This window comes from Bos mutus, chromosome 8, assembly GCF_027580195.1.
Source record: "Bos mutus isolate GX-2022 chromosome 8, NWIPB_WYAK_1.1, whole genome shotgun sequence".
Taxonomy (NCBI): domain Eukaryota; kingdom Metazoa; phylum Chordata; class Mammalia; order Artiodactyla; family Bovidae; genus Bos; species Bos mutus.
The window spans coordinates 66,229,851-66,246,525 of record NC_091624.1 but is presented as its reverse complement, the minus strand read 5'-3'; the positions used below and the strand labels follow the sequence as shown (position 1 = coordinate 66,246,525).

The following is a 16,675-nucleotide window of genomic DNA, read 5'->3' as shown; positions in this document are numbered from 1 at the left end:
AATATACTACCTTGAGAAGGAAATAGAAAGCAAATAAGAGTTAGTATTTAGTTGAATGAAGTACTTTCTATTTCATGGAAACAACCAATCTGATTTTTGTTCCAACAAAACATAGTAAGAAATTGCCATTTTCATATATTTATGATGAAATCATTGACTGCTATGGGACATTTATTTTTTAATATGAATAGAGTCAACAATTAAAATCAGAATGTACTTCAGCAGAAATATATTTTAGTAAGTGAGAATTTTTAACTATTTATTTTCTTTATATGTAATTTTTTATTTTTTCCAGGTTTGGATATCAGAAACACGTGAAAAAATGGCACAGGTTTGTTTAAACACAAAACTGGCCAAAATAAAGAGCAAGGCTTTATTGAATGAGGAAACTATGAACTCTGGAATTATTGAAAGGTATGCTTAATATAGCCCTTTGCTTGGAACAGACATCTACAGGAAAGGGCTAATAAATAAGCAGTGAAGGAGGTAGGTTAGACCCAGCTACACATTATTGGACTACAGCAAGCACGGACACCACATCTCAAGCTGCCATGCTTTCTGTTCATGCTGCTTCCTCTGTCTGGAATTCCCTTTCCCTTGGTTGTTTTCCAGTCAGCTCTGTGCATTATAGGTCCAATTAAAGTGTCTTTTTCCCTTTACGTGTTTTTTTCTGGTCATGCTTCTGACAACCTAGGTTTGAACCCCATCTCTACAATTTATTGCTAAAAGTTAGTGCCTTTCTGTGGAAATGCATGACATAGACTTCCTCTTGTATTGTAGTTATTGGACAGAATGCTGAAATTTTCCATTTACTTGTTGAGACATTTTATTAATATTTTGCAAAGTGCATTAAACTTGCAAATATGGAAATCCTTTAAAAATTTATTATAAAAATTCAGCTCCCAAATTAGTTTTGTATGGCTTTGAAAGTTTGTAAATGTCAGTTTAACGTGTTTTCTAAAAATTGTTATCTTGTTTCCAGGGACACTGGATTGCCTGCCACAGGTTTTGGAGCTCTCTTTACTAGACGCTCACCAGATTGGAGCAAAATGTTCGTAGTCCCTAAACTGCTGCAGATTGCACAAAATGTTTCTTAATGATTCAGAAGGTTTAATTGCAGGGGTGAAGGAATTAGTGGTGAACCAAAGTCAACAAACTGCCCTTTATGTGGTATCTTACAGGTTACTTTCCTTTCTTAAAAAAAAATGGTGTTTGTTTTTTTCCAATTTATGAACACCATCAGACTGTTAGAAGAAAAGTAGATTATCATTTAAAAAATATGAACAGTGATATATGTGTTTGTGTGCATGTGTATACACAAAAATTAGCATGAGACTTCTTTCCTTTAACAAGCTTTTCCCATCAATATGCAAGCAATAATAACAATAATACAGTAGTCAATACTCAATATTTGTAGATTCTATGTTTGTAAATTCTCTTACTGCTAAAACTGATTTGTAACCCCCAAGTCAATACTAAGGGTGCTGTTGCAGACAATAATGCATATGCATAAAGACATTCAGTTCAGTTCAGTTCAGTCGCTCAGTCGTGTCCGACTCTTTGCAACCCCATGAATCGCAGCACACCAGGCCTCCCTGTCCATCACCAACTCCCGGAGTTCACTCAGACTCACGTCCATCGAATCAGTGATGCCATCCAGCCATCTCATCGTCTGTCGTCCCCTTCTCCTCCTGCCCCCAATCCCTCCAGCATCAGAGTCTTTTCCAGTGAGTCAACTCTTTGCATGAGGTGGCCAAAGTCCTGGAGTTTCAGCTTTAGCATCATTGCTTCCAAAGAAATCCCAGGGCTGATCTCCTTCAGAATGGACTGGTTGGATCTCCTAGCAGTCCAAGGGACTCTCAAGAGTCTTCTCCAACACCACAGTTCAAAAGCATCAATTCTTTGGCACTCAGCTTTCTTCACAGTCCAACTCTCACATCCATACATGACCACTGGAAAAACCATAGCCTTGACTAGATGGACCTTTGTTGGCAAAGTAATGTCTGTGCTTTTCAATATGCTATCTAGGTTGGTCATAACTTTCCTTCCAAGGAGTAAGTGACTTTAATTTCATGGCTGCAGTCACCATCTGCAGTGATTTTGGAGCCCCTAAAAATAAAGTCTGACACTGTTTCCACTGTTTCCCCATCTATTTCCCATGAAGTGATGGGACCGGATGCCATGATCTTCGTTTTCTGAATGTTGAGCTTTAAGCCAACTTTTTCACTCTCCACTTTCACTTTCATCAAGAGACTTTGTAGTTCCTCTTCACCTTCTGCCATAAGGGTGGTGTCATCTGCATATCTGAGGTTATTGATATTTCTCCCAGCAATCTTGATTCCAGCTTGTGCTTCTTCCAGCCCAGCATTTCTCATGATGTACTCTGCATATAAGTTAAATAAGCAGGGTGACAATATACAGCCTTGACGTACTCCTTTTCCTATTTGGAACCAGTTTGTTGTTCCATGTCCAGTTCTAACTGTTGCTTCTTGACACGCATACAGATTTCTCAAAAGGCAGATCATTAAAGACATTAATGGTGGCAAAATGGTGGCAAAATTAATGGTGGCAAAATATTTGAGCCAACCAAAGCACACATTCCCAGCTGAGGTGAAAAAAGGTGAGACTACCTTCTTGTTTCAGTTTTCAGAGTGTATGCAAGTGTCCTTTTCACAATCCTGTATTTTTTGCATTTTTTTGGTGATTTTTTAGTGATTTTGCTGTTTGAAATGGTTTCTAAGTGTAGTGCTGAAATGTTATTTATTGTTCCTAAGGGCAAGAAGGCTGTGATATGATTTATGCAGATAATAGATGAATTTCCTTCAGGCATGAGTTACAAGTGCTGCTGGCCATACTCAAAGTTAATGCATAAACTATATATTGAATAGAACGTCTTTAAACAGAAACACACATGAAACCAAAATATGTATTGATTTTCTGATGAAAATGTTGTAACCAGAGCTTGAAGGAACCTAACCCTGTATTTCTCCTAATACATTCAAGATTTTCTAATTCAGTGTTCACAATGACTTTGCAGAACATTACTGTGACTAGTGAGAAGTGACTGTATAGGAAGAAACTACTATTTTTTTTAACTAATAAAAGAAATTGCTTTTGGAGACAACATGGTTTGTCACTACAGAAAAAATATTTCTTTTCTACTCATCTTTGTAAAGAAGACAAACTTTCATAATTGCTATAATTATATATATATGCATATATATAAGTGATGAAATATAGGTAACTATAAGCATGAAATGGAGAAGGCAATGGCACCCCACTCCAGTACTCTTGCCTGGAAAATCCATGGATGGAGGAGCCTGGGAGGCTGCAGTCCATGGGGTCACTAAGAGTCAGACACGACTGAGCGACTGAGCGACTTCACTTTCACTTTTCACTTTCATGCATTGGAGAAGGAAATGGCAACCAACGCCAGTGTTCTTGCCTGGAGAATCCCAGGGACGGGGGAGCCTGGTGGGCTGCCGTCTACGGGGTCGCACAGAGTCGGACACTACTGAAGTGACTTAGCAGCAGCAGCATAAGCATGAAAAAATTCTAAGTGTTGGATCGTGTATTATGAAGATATGAGTGTATATATCATCACTGGCAATTTAGTTGTTTGTGCTTCCTTTGAGAACTGTCTGGCTTTAGAGCTAACCTATTTTGCAGAGTGTGTGTAGGGTGGTAGTGGAAAGTGCTGTAAGCTGACCCTGAGTTGTCTCCTACAACTCCAAGTAGGGAAAATATTCTCGGATATAGAGGAACTGGAAAGTATATCTTGAGGAGAAAGAAATGCCAGGGAAAATAAGTGCAGTTAAGCCCAGAGAAGTACAGCAGAGGCATTCAACTCATATCTCTTATACTCACAGTGAATACACCAGCTGAGCCTCCCTTTTCAGTGGACCATGTATAGAGTCATCAAAAGCAGAGGCAACTGATCATCTTATTAATAATACAGCTGAATTCCTGGTCTTAAAAATATCATGACACATTTAAAGAACAAAAGCATCATGAAGAATGAAAAGACATAGACAACTTCTACCAGATGAAATAGACCTGATGGAACAAATGTAACAGGAGTTCAAAACTAATGGAACAGAAATAGAAAGCTTAATTACTTAGGGAAATAAAGAAAATGGTTGCAAATATAAGGCAAAATAATAAAAATCAGATTGACAGTAGTTTCCAAACAGCAACACTGGATGCAAGAGCATATTAAAGTATTGAAGGAAAAGAATTTTGAGCCCATAATTATTTAAATGTGAGAGTCAAATAAAGATACTTTCAGGTATACAAGGACTAATTTCAGACTTACTGTCCTGACATGAATAATGATAGAACTGGGCAAAATATTAATATGTTATGCAACTGTTGTCAGGATTGAATAGCAACCAGTGGGGTTCTGTGCTCCTGAAGATGAGAACTGAGGATCACTCACTTACTGAGGTCACTTTTCCTGGCTACAGTGCAGAGGTGAACCCAAGAGTAGAGCAGTGTTATTGTTGAGCTGGGGGTGGGGAATAGGAATTTAGAGCTTCTGATGTAATTGGAATTTGTAGGACAGACAACTGGACAGAAGGCTGTTGTGTTTGGAGGTAGGAACAGAAGTCTGCATGCAATGTCCCTCAGGTTCTTAGTCAATTGCTCGGCTCTGCATACACTATCAATATAGTACATACTCCTGATTTAAAAAATCAAATGGAACTGTCTAAAGTGTTTTCTGAAATTTCACAGTGCTGCCCCTTCCTTCATGGTAGTATTGTATAGTGAACTTCAGGGCTACATTACCTACTTTCAAATCCTGGCTCTGCCACTTACTAGCTATGTGAACTTGGGCTATTAATAGTTGCTTAATCATTTTGTACCTTGGTTTCTTCATCTGTAAAATGGGGATAGAGTTATAGAGTTGTTGTGATGACTAAGTAAGTTAATACATGTGAAACAGAACAGTAATTCGTGCATATATGTTAAATGCTAAGCAGATCTGCTGGTCCAGCCACTCAGCAAACGCTTTTGGTCAAGAAACTCCTATCTTTCAGTTCAGGAAAATATTCTTCATTTATTTCACTGATGATTTATATCTTCCATTTTCTCTGTTCTCACTTTTGGATATACTTTATTTAGATGTTGGTTTGCCTGGCCTGGTCTTCTAATTTTCTTGTCTTCTCTCTCATATTTATCTTTACTGTCTAGTTTACCCTCTGTGTCTTCAACCCTACTATTGAGTTCTCTTTTTGTTTTCTGAATCTTTGGTTTTTATAGAATTCTGTTTGTTTCATGACTGAAATATCTATTTGGCGATGTTAGTAATAGTTTTACTAAATTTTTACCATGCATAGTATCTATTTCCTCCAAGATGCTTTTTATTAGTTTGCCTTTTGTTTATTTGGTGTCTATCTTCCATACTAGAAGCTTTCCTTAGATGTTTGGTAATTACTTCTTGGTTCTCTGCTCATGGGTTTCCCCGGTGGTTCACCTGGTAAAGAATGCTCGTGCAATGTGGGAGACCTGGGTTTGATTCCTGAGTTGGGAAGATCCCCTGGAGGAGAGCATGGTAACCCACTCCAGTATTCTTGCCTGGAGAATCCCCATGGACAGAGGAGCCTGGTGGGCTACAGTCCATGATGTTGCAAAGAGTTGGACATGACTGAGCAACTAAGCATTCCTGCTCATAATTAAGAGATGCGGCTCAGAGCCTGTGTGTGAGGCTTATTTATTTGGAGCTTCACTGGAAGGATCTATGCATGTCTTTTTTTTTGTAGAAGCCCTGGTGTCAGTATTTTAGTCTTTCCTTATAAGCTGGTCACATTCCCCAGAGGAAGTTCCCCAAATTGCCCATGTGGGCTAGTACCTGTGGTGTTGGAGTAAACAAGGCAATTGGCTTGGACATCCATGTTAATCCTTCACTGTGTATGGTCGCTGAACTATGTTGTTGGTCAAGGACTTTCTCTTTTACCCTTTCAAGTGAATAAATTTCTAGCTTCCTCCTGAAGTAAGGGAGTAAGGGAGGGGCAGTTACTCAGTAATGGGGTGTGGAGGAGGATCCTGCCTGGAGTTTATGTGCTTCTCAAAAAGTTCTGCCCCAATCTTCCTTTGCTGGTTTAGGATTTGTTCAGCTTTCTGCTAAGTCAGAGACCACTTGTCCATCTTCTCTTGAGCTTTGAAAGTTCATTTCTTGTGTTACTTTTTCTGTTCTCCTTGTTCTTGTGGGTTTATTTTTATTTTTAAAATCTCTTTAATTTGATTTTAGTGAAGCTTTTTGAGGAAGCAAGATTCAATGTGCACATTCAGTCTTAACCTTGAAGTCATTCAGTCTCATCTGAAATTTCACCTCTTCTGAAGGACCTTCCCTTCCTACTGCCACTCCCAGCCCCCATGGTAGGTCTCTTGTGGGTGTTCATAGTACCATGTACTTCTTTTATCCCTATCTAGTTAGGTTGCTGTTACTTACATTATTTGTCTTTCTTACTGAATTCAGTGCTCTGAAGCAAAGGCTGTTGCAGCTCTCCCCAGTCCTAATAAAGAGCCTGACCTACTGTAGATATAATTAATTTCTCAAATGAACAAACTATTTCTGATGTTGAACAGCAAATTATACTGGAAAAGGGGTATAACTAATTCCTATTTTACTTGATTTTACAATTTTAAGTCCTGAAGAACTTAAGTTCTCAATGTTAGTTTGGTAAATACATTAAAAGACATGGTCTTTTAGAAAATCAGCTCTTATTAGTTTGAATTACTAGAATTACTTGTTTGTTTGATTTGATTCACAAGTATTAGCAAGGAAATGAATACATTAGTACCTTCAACCATCCTCCACTAATTCCATATGTAATTCTTTCTTTCAGTTAATGTACACTAATTATAGGGCATTCTATACAATAGAATGCTCTGGTGTTGTAGAATCTGCTCTCTTGAATATTAAATATTCTTTTGCTTCTTGCCAACTGTACAGCTGTAGAAGTTAAATGTCAACTTTAAAAGGCAATGAATAAAAATGAGTTTGCTCAATGGACCAAAATAATGTGCCTTTAACTTATAAAATAAAAGCTATAATCATAATGTAAATTTAAACTTCAGGTTATCTTGATGGTAAAAAATCAGAATACAGATATAGCTTTGTTATTAAGGAGACATTAGTTAGATGCATTTATCTTAATTTTAGATAACATTCATTATGTTGTGATAGCATTTGACAGTCTGTTTCTTTTCTTGCAACTCAAAAGCAGTAGCCCACCTACTTTATTTTGAGCCAATGTGAAGAAGACACAACACCTCTCTTCCTTAAACTGGCAGCAAACATCTCAGTGGAACATTTTGAAAATCAGAACAACCAGAATGTTTGACATCACTGGATTTATCACTCCTGACCTTAACTAGAGAAAAGGGCTTGGTGAATAATTCCTTCCACACATCCAGATGGAGATATGTTTTTGACAACTGCAATATATAGAATGGTCAGGTTGAGACCAAAAGTGATATTGATGACTTACACTTTAAAAATGAGATTGATATGCCTTGAGGCTGGAGTGAGCTTGTCCAGAACTAGAGTTATTGCTTCTCTAGAGAGTTGATTGCATTTCCATAGTGAATAACCAAGGTTGGCATTGGCCAGTGATGGAAGGGGTGAGAGTCAAGAAGGCTCAAAGATGTCAACAGTGCTCTTATGGTCTCAAATGGATACAGTTGCATGTTTAGGGGTCTCTAACATACATTACTTTTACTATATGGATAGAGAGACTAAAGGTCTAGAAAAATAATGAGGCACATTTCTTTTAAGGCACATAGGAAAAGTGGATAGAAACATGAAGCTGTAATAAGTTACTTTCTTTGCCCTTCTACCTGGTTCTTAAGACTCCTCAAGGAGCTTTCACTTAATTTGAAAGTACTTTTTATGAGGGATGAAAAACTCACTGTCAGAAGGCTCCTGGATATCTATTATCTAATACAAAATCATTTTATGATTTGTCCACAGAACCAGACAGTTGTAGCTGATTTATTATAAGAAATAAGGTTTTTCATGTGCAGTATAATGTCTTGACTGTGTCTGTGACCATTAAACAAACAAAAAAGCAGAAACCAAATTGACAGAACAAACAACCACAAAAACTATATAAAGCAAATCCAATTTTTAGAGATGTGGTATAAATATAATTTTAAGATCTTATTTCTCAGAAGCCCTTATTTAAATATAGGTACATAACCATATATGGTCCTGGGGTAATGGTTCACAGGAGAAGTTTTTTTTTTTTTAATAGGAAAAAGCCAATTCTAACATAGCATATTTGCTGGGTGAAAAGCAGATCCACGGGCTTCTGGGTTAGTTTGAGGGCAGCCCAGAAGTATTAATCAACTACTAGAGGGTGGAGAAGAAGCAAGGTAGGTCTCTTACAAGGTCAGCTCTAACTAATGTGTCCTGTCATTTTTGCCAAATTTCATTGCCTTCTGGTGGTAGTGATTAGTGTTTATTGTTGAAATTTTATGATAAATGTGTCTTGTTTCCAGAATTGTCCAAACATTTATGTGATCCACCTGACTGGAGAAGAAAGAAATCAGTAGTGTTTTAGATCACTGGGTAGCTTTTTCTCCATAGTGTAGTTTTTAAGAAAGGGCGTGGTATAGGAAAATAGGAGACATGGATTCTACTTTCAGACATGAGTTAAACCTACTATGTGACCTTGTGGTGGCTAATAACCGTCTCTGGGCTCCAGTTGTTTCCATTTGGAAAATGAAAGGATTGAACCAAATGATCTGTAAAGTCCTTTCCTGCTCTAAAATTTTGTTTCTAAAGGAGAAAGGCATCTGTAGCTGCATAAATGGACAAGTTAAATGAGGCCAAAAAGTAGTTCAGTTAAGCTTTCGTTATTGCCATACAGCACTTACCCTTATGTGTGCAGTGATTACCTCACAGTAGTAGTAGCAAGCTTAGGCCACAGTTTAAACTTCCAGTTCACTCTTCTCACTGGGGCATTTAACATCTGTAAAACCTTTGGCACTCTTCAGAGGGAAGGGATTGAATATGAAGAGCAAGAGGGTCTTTTTTCCACCTCAAAGTGTAAGGCATTTACTTTCTTTTTTTTTTTTTAATTTTATTTTATTTTTTAAACTTTACAGTATTGTGTTAGTTTTGCCAAATATCGAAATGAATCCGCCACAGGTATACATGTGTTCCCCATCCTGAACCTTCCTCCCTCCTCCCTCCCCATACCATCCCTCTGGGCCGTCCCGGTGCACCAGCCCCAAGCATCCAGTATCGTGCATCGAACCTGGACTGGCAACTCGTTTCATACATGATATTATACATGCTTCAGTGCCATTCTCCCAAATCTTCCCACCCCTCCCTCTCCAACAGAGTCCATAAGACTGTTCTATACATCAGTGTCTCTTTTGCTGTCTCGTACACCGGGTTATTGTTACCATCTTTCTAAATTCCATATATATGCGTTAGTATACTGTATTGGTGTTTTTCTTTCTGGCTTACTTCACTCTGTATAATAGGCTCCAGTTTCATCCACCTCATTAGAACTGATTCAAATGTATTCTTTTCAATGGCTGAGTAATACTCCATTGTTTATATGTACCACAGCTTTCTTATCCATTCATCTGCTGATGGACATCTAGGTTGCTTCCATGTCCTGGCTATTATAAACAGTGCTGCGATGAACATTGGGGTACACGTGTCTCTTTCCCTTCTGGTTTCCTCAGTGTGTATGCCCAGTAGTGGGATTGCTGGATCATAAGGTAGTTTTATTTCCAGTTTTTTAAGGAATCTCCACACTGTTCTCCATAGTGGCTGTACTAGTTTGCATTCCCACCAACAGTGTAAGACGGTTCCCTTTTCTCCACACCCTCTCCAGCATTTATTGCTTGTAGACTTTTGGATCACAGCCATTCTGACTGGCATGAAATGGTACCTCATAGTGGTTTTGATTTGCATTTCTCTGATAATGAGTGATGTTGAGCATCTTTTCATGTGTTTGTGAGCCATCTATATGTCTTCTTTGGAGAAATGTCTATTTACTTTCTTTTCCTACTCTGGCACTTGGATTATGGCTTGTCTCTTGGTAAAATACCACCAAGTTGTTGAACATTTCTCTACAAGAAAAAAAGTTTAAAATTGCCAGATGGTGATGGTGATGAGGATAACAACAAAGAAAATGTAGAGAGGAGAGTTGTGTGGTGAAATGATTATGGAATGAGAGGGAGACAGATCTGAATTAAATTCTTTTATCTTCTAAATTAAAAAAATTATTTTAAATTGGAGGATAATTGCTTACAGTGTTGTGTTGCTTTCTGCCATACAACAATGTGAATCAGCCGTAAGTGTATATATGTACCCTCCCTTCTGAACCTTCCTCCCACCTTCCACCCCATTCCAGCACTCTGTGTTGTCACAGAGCACAGAGCTGAGCTCCCTATGTTACACGGCAACTTCCCATTGGCTATCTACTTTGTATATGGTAATGTATATGTTTCAATGTTACTCTCTCAATTTGTCCCACCCTCTCCTTACCTTTGTCCATAGTTCATCAGGCACTCTGTCTATCAGATATAGTCCCTTAAATCTATTTCTCACTTCCACTGTATAATCATAAGGGATTTGATTTAGGTCAAATCTGAATTTAGGTCAAATACCTGAATAGTCTAGTGGTTTTCCCTACTTTCTTCAATTTAAGTCTGAATTTGGCAATAAGGTGTTCATGATCTGAGCCACAGTCAGCTCCTGGTCTTGTTTTTGCTGACTGTATAGAGCTTCCCCATCTTTGGCTACAAAGAATATAAACAATCTGATTTCGGTGTTGACCATCTGGTGATGTCCATGTGTAGAGTCTTCTCTTGTGTTGTTGGAAGAGGGTGTTTGCTATGGCCAGTGCATTCTCTTGGCAAAACTCTATTAGCCTTTTCCCTGCTTCATTCTGTACTCCAAGTCCAAATTTGCCTGTTACTCCAGGTGTTTCTTGACTTCCTACTTTTGCTTTCCAGGGATAACAAACAGTAATATTCTGTGTCTTGATGGTCTGGATAACCACAGTGGTGTGGTCACTCACATAGAGACAGATATCCTGGAGGGTGAAGTCAAGTGACCTCAGAAAGCCTTATTACCAATGATGCTAGTGGAGGTGATGGAATTCCAGCTGAGCTATTTAAAATACTAAAAGATGATGATGTTAAAGTGTTGCACTCAGTATGTCAGCAAGTTTGAAAAACCCAGCAGTGGCCACAGGACTGGAAAATGTCAGTGTTTTCATCCCAGTTCCAAAGAAGGAAAGTGCTAAAGAATGTTCAAACTACTGGACAACAGCACCCACTTCCTATGCTAGTGGTTATACTCAGAATCCTTCAAGCTAGGCTTCAGCAGTACGTGAACCAAGAACTTCCAGATGTACAAGCTGGATTTAGAAAATGCAGAGAACTAGAGAGCAAATTGCCAACATTCACTGGCTCATAGAGAAAGCAAGCAAATTACAGAAAAAAACATCTATACCTTTTTCATTCACTATGTGAGAGCCTTTGACTGTGTGGATCACAATAAACTGGAAAATTCTGAAAGAGATGGAAATACTAGACGATCTTACCTGTCTTCTAAGAAACCTGTATGCTGGTCAGGAAGCAAGTTAGAACCTTACATGGAACAACTGACTGATTCAAAATTGGGAAAGGAGTACAACAAGGTTGCATATTGTCACCCTATTTATTTAACATATATGCAGAGTACATTATGTGAAATGCTGTGATAGATGAGTTACAAGCTGGAATCAAGATTGCTGGGAGAAATATATATATATGATACCACTCTAATGGCAGAAAGCGAAGAGGAACTGAACAGCCTCTTGATGAGGGTGAAGGAGGAGAGTGAAAAAGTTGGCTTAAAACTCAATATTCAAAACACTAAGATCATGGCATCTGGTTGCATCACTTTATGGCAAATAGAAGGGAAAAAACTGGAAACAGTCATAGATTTTCACTTCCTGGTCTCCAAAATCACTACGGATATTGCCTGCAGCCATGAAATTCAAAGACTCTTGCTTCTTGGAAGGAAGGCTATGACAAACCTAGACAGAGTATTAAAAAGCAGAGGCCACTTTGCTGACAAAGGTCCATATAGTCAAAGCTATGCTTTTTCAAGTAGTCATGTACAGATGTGAGAGCTGGACCACAAAGAATTGATGCTTTTGAACTGTGGTGCTGGAGAAGACTCTTGAGAGCCCCTTGGACAGCAAGGAGATGAAACAAGTCAATTCTAAGGGAGATCAACCCTGATTAGTCATTGGAAGGAATGTTGCTGAAGCTGAAGCTCTAATACTTTGGCCACCTGATGCGAAAAGCCTGGAAAAGACTCATTAGAAAAGACCCTGATTCTGGAAAATGTTGAAGGCAAAAGGAGAAGTGGGTGGTAGAGGTGAGATGGTTGGGTAGCATCACTGATTCAGTGGACATGAACTTGGGTAAACTCCAGGAGATGATGAGGGACAGGAAGGCCTGGCATGCTGCAGTCTATGGGGTTGCAAAGAATTGGACACAACTTAATGACTGAACAAAAACAACAAATATTCCATTTATATATATCTCATTTCTTGAGGTAGGCTTCTATTGTTATAAACTTACTTCTTAGAACTGCTTTTGCTGTATCCCATAGGTTTTAGGAAGATCAGTGATATATACTGAAAACTTTTGGAGAACTTACATAGAAGTCATCTACAAAAAGATATGGGTTTCCTCAGTGGTGCACGTTCAATTCCTGGGTCGAGAAGATCCCCCAGAGGAGGAAATGGCAAGCCACTCTAGTATCCTTGCCTGGAGAATCCCATGGACAGAGGAGCTTGGCAAGCTACAGTCCGTAGGGTCACAAAGAATCACACATGATTGAAGGGACCTGGCATGCACACATGGGTTTTGGGTCATTGTGTTTTCATTGTCTTTTGTTTCTAGGTATTTTTAAATTTCTTTTTTTGATATGACATCTCGGTTATTTAGAAATGTGCTGTTCAGCCTTCATGTGTTTGTTTTTTTTTTAACTGATTTTTTTTTTCCTGTAATTGATATCTAGTCTCATTCCCCAATGACTCAGAGGGTAAAGAATCTGCCTGAAATTCAGGAGACACAGGTTTGATCCCTGGGTCAGGAAGATCTCCTGGAGAAGGAAAATGGCACACCACTCTAGTATTCTTCCCTGAAAAATCCCATAGACAGAGGAACCTGACATGCTACAGTCCAAAGAGTTGCAAATAGTCAAGACACAACCGAGGGACTAACCACAGCAGCAAGCACAGAGAGTTGTGGTTAGAAAGTGTGCTTGATATGAGTTTAATTTTCTTAAATTTACTGAGGCTTGATTTGTGACCCAAGTAAAGAGCCTCTTGATGAAGGTGAAAGAGGAGAGTGAAAAAGCTGGCTTAAAACTCAACATTCAAAAAATGAAGATCATGGTATCTGGTCCCATCACTTCATGGCAAATAGATGGAGAAAAAAATGGAAACAGTTATAGACTTTTTTCCTTGGGCTCCAAATCACTGTGGACAGTGACTTCAGCCATGAAATTAAAAGGCTCTTGCTCCTCGGAAGGAAAGCTATGACAAATCTAGATAGTGTATTAAAAAGCAGATATCATTTTGCCAACAAAGGTCCGTATAGTCAAAATGATGGGTTTTCCATTATTCATGTACGGATGTGAGAGTTGGATCATAAAGAAGGCTGAGCACCAAAGAATTGATGCCTTCCAATTATGTTTGAGAAGACTCTTGAGAGTCTCTTGGACAGCAAGGAGATCAAACCAGTCAATCCTAAAGGAAATCAACCCTGAATATTCATTGGAAGGACTGTTGCTGAAACTGACGCTCCAATACTTTGGCCACCTGATGCGAGGAGCCAAAATTGGAAAAGACCTCGATGCTGGGAAGGACTGAGGGCAGGAGGAGAAGAGGGCAATAGAGGATGAGATGATTCGATGGCATCATTAACTCAATGGACATGAATTTGGGCAAACTCCAGGAGATGGTAAGGGACAGGGAGGCCTGGTGTGCTGCAGTTCATGGGGTCGCAAAGAGTCAGACATGCTGAGTGACTCAACAACAACTAATGTGATTTGGAGAATGTCTCATGTGCACTTGAGAAAAAGCATATTCTGCTGTTTTAGAATGGAATGTCCTGAAGATATCAGTTAAGCCATCTGGTTTAAGGCTTGTGTTTCCTTATTAATTTCCTGTGTGGATGATCTATTCATTGGCAAAAGTGGGGTGATAAAGTCCCTTGCTATTATTGTGTTACTGTTGATTTCCCCTTTTATGTTTGTTAGCATTGTTACCTGGAACACCAGAGGGCACTTTGCCCAAAACTTCGATTACTATACTAGAGTGCATTCTGATAGGCCTGGCCTGGGTCATATGCCCAGGTGTTTGGGGTTTGTCAGGAGGTGAGAGTGGAGAAGAGAATCATCCCATTCATCATACAATCTAATTGGATTGCACTGAATGGGAGAGAGAATGTTATCCAAAAGAAGAACGCTGGACACAGAAACAAAAGGTCCTACAACAAATAAGAAGAATCAACAAATTCTGAATTTGTCAACAATCATCTGAATTCAATTCTTGACTTCCTTTCTTTTGTTAAAAAATTATTTTACCAAAATATAGTTGACTCATAATGTTATGTTAATTTTTACAGTAGAGCAAAGTGATTCATATATATATATATATATATATTCAGATGTGTGTGCACTCATCTCACATGCTAGTAAAGTAATGCTCAAAATTCTCCAAGCCAGGCTTCAGCAATACGTGAACCGTGAACTTCCAGATGTTCAAGCTGGTTTTAGAAAAGGCAGAGGAACCAGAGATCAAATTGGCAACATCCACTGGATCATGGAAAAAGCAAGAGAGTTCCAGAAAAACATCTATTTCTGCTTTATTGACTATGCCAAAGCCTTTGACTGTGTGGATAACAATAAACTGTGGAAAATTCTGAAAGAGATGGGAATACCAGACCACCTGACCTGCCTCTTGAGAAATTTGTATGCAGGTCAGGAAGCAACAGTTAGAACTGGACATGGAACAACAGACTGGTTCCAAATAGGAAAAGGAGTACGTCAAGGCTGTATATTGTCACCCTGCTTATTTAACTTCTATGCAGAGTACATCATGAGAAACGCTGGGCTGGTAGAAACACAAGGTGGAATCAAGATTGCCAGGAGAAATATCAATAACCTCAGATATGCAGATGATACCACCCTTATGGCAGAAAGTGAAGAGGAACTAAAAAGCCTCTTGATGAAAGTGAAAGAGGAGAGTGAAAAAGTTGGCTTAAAGCTCAACATTCAGAAAACGAAGATCGTGGCATCCGGTCCCATCACTTCATTGGAAATAGATGGAGAAACAGTGGACACAGCATCAGACTTTATTTTTTGGGGGCTCCAAAATCACAGCAGATGGTGACTGCAGCCATGAAATTAAAAGACGCTTACTCCTTGGAAGGAAAGTTATGACCAACCTAGATAGCATATTCAAAAGCAGAGACATTACTTTGCCAACAAAGGTTCGTCTAGTCAAGGCTATGGTTTTTCCTGTGGTCATGTATGGATGTGAGAGTTGGACTGTGAAGAAGGCTGAACGCCGAAGAATTGATGCTTTTGAACTGTGGTGTTGGAGAAGACTTGAGAGTCCTTTGGACTGCAAGGAGATCCAGCCAGTCCATTCTAAAGGAGATCAGTCCTGGGTGTTCATTGGAAGGAATGATGCTAAAGCTGAAACTCCAGGACTTTGGCCACCTCATGCGAAGAGCTGACTCATTTGAAAAGACTCTCACGCTGGGAAAGATTGAGGGCAGGAGGAGAAGGGGACGACAGAGGATGAGATGGCTGGATGGCATCACTGATTCAATGGACGTGAGTCTGAGTGAACTCCAGGAGTTGGTGATGGACAGGGAGGCCTGGCATGCTGTGATTCATGGGGTCGCAAAGAGTCGGACACGACTGAGCGACTGAACTGAACTGTTATACACACATATGTTCTTTTTCATATTCTTTTTCATTATTGAATATAGTTCCCTGTGCTATACTACATTAAGACTTTGTCATTTAATCCATTCTATACATAACAGTCTGCATCTGCTAATCCCAAACTCCAAATCCATCCTTCTCTCTTAGCAAACCACAAATCTGTTTCTCTATGTCTGTGAGTCTGTTTCTGTTTTGTAAATATAAAGTTCACTGTGTGATATTTTAGACTCCAATTGTAAGTGATATATAGTATTGAGTTGGCTAAAAAGTTTGTTCTAGTTTTTCCATACCATCTTGTGGAAAAATCCGACAAACTTTTTGGCCAACCCGGTATTTCTCTCTTTCTGAGTTACTTCACTTAGTATGATAATCTCTGTGTCCATTCATGTTCCTGCAAATGGCATTTTTTCTTTATTTTTTATGGCTGAGTAATGTTCCATTGTGGAGAAGGCAATGGCACCCCACTCCAGTACTTCTGCCTGGAAAATCCCATGGATGAAGGCGCCTGGTAGCCTGTAGCCCATGGGGTCACTAAGAGTCGGACACGACTGAACGGCTTCACTTTCACTTTTCACTTTCATGCATTGGAGAAGGAAATGGCATCCCACTCCAGTGTTCTTGCCTGGAGAATCCCAGGGACAGGGGAGCCTGTTGGGCTGCCGTCTATGGTATCGCACAGAGTCG

At 39.2% G+C, this 16,675-nt stretch overlaps 1 protein-coding gene across 5 annotated transcripts in view; it reads left to right on the top strand.

Annotated features, from left to right (window-relative positions):
- The window catches only part of CFAP95 (cilia and flagella associated protein 95), a 110,277-nt gene that overhangs the window by 42,145 nt on the left and 51,457 nt on the right, over positions 1–16,675 (top strand). For 4 of the 5 annotated variants that reach the window (XM_070375782.1, XM_070375781.1, XM_005897471.2 and 1 more), the window contains exons 3-4: positions 296–414; positions 983–1,051. In XM_070375782.1, coding sequence (XP_070231883.1) covers positions 323–414; positions 983–1,051 — 161 coding nt within the window. In that variant the 5' untranslated portion in view covers positions 296–322. Of the gene's footprint in view, positions 1–295; positions 415–982; positions 1,052–2,504; positions 2,621–16,675 lie in introns of all 5 variants that reach the window. The other variant, XM_070375780.1, reaches the window with a different exon arrangement.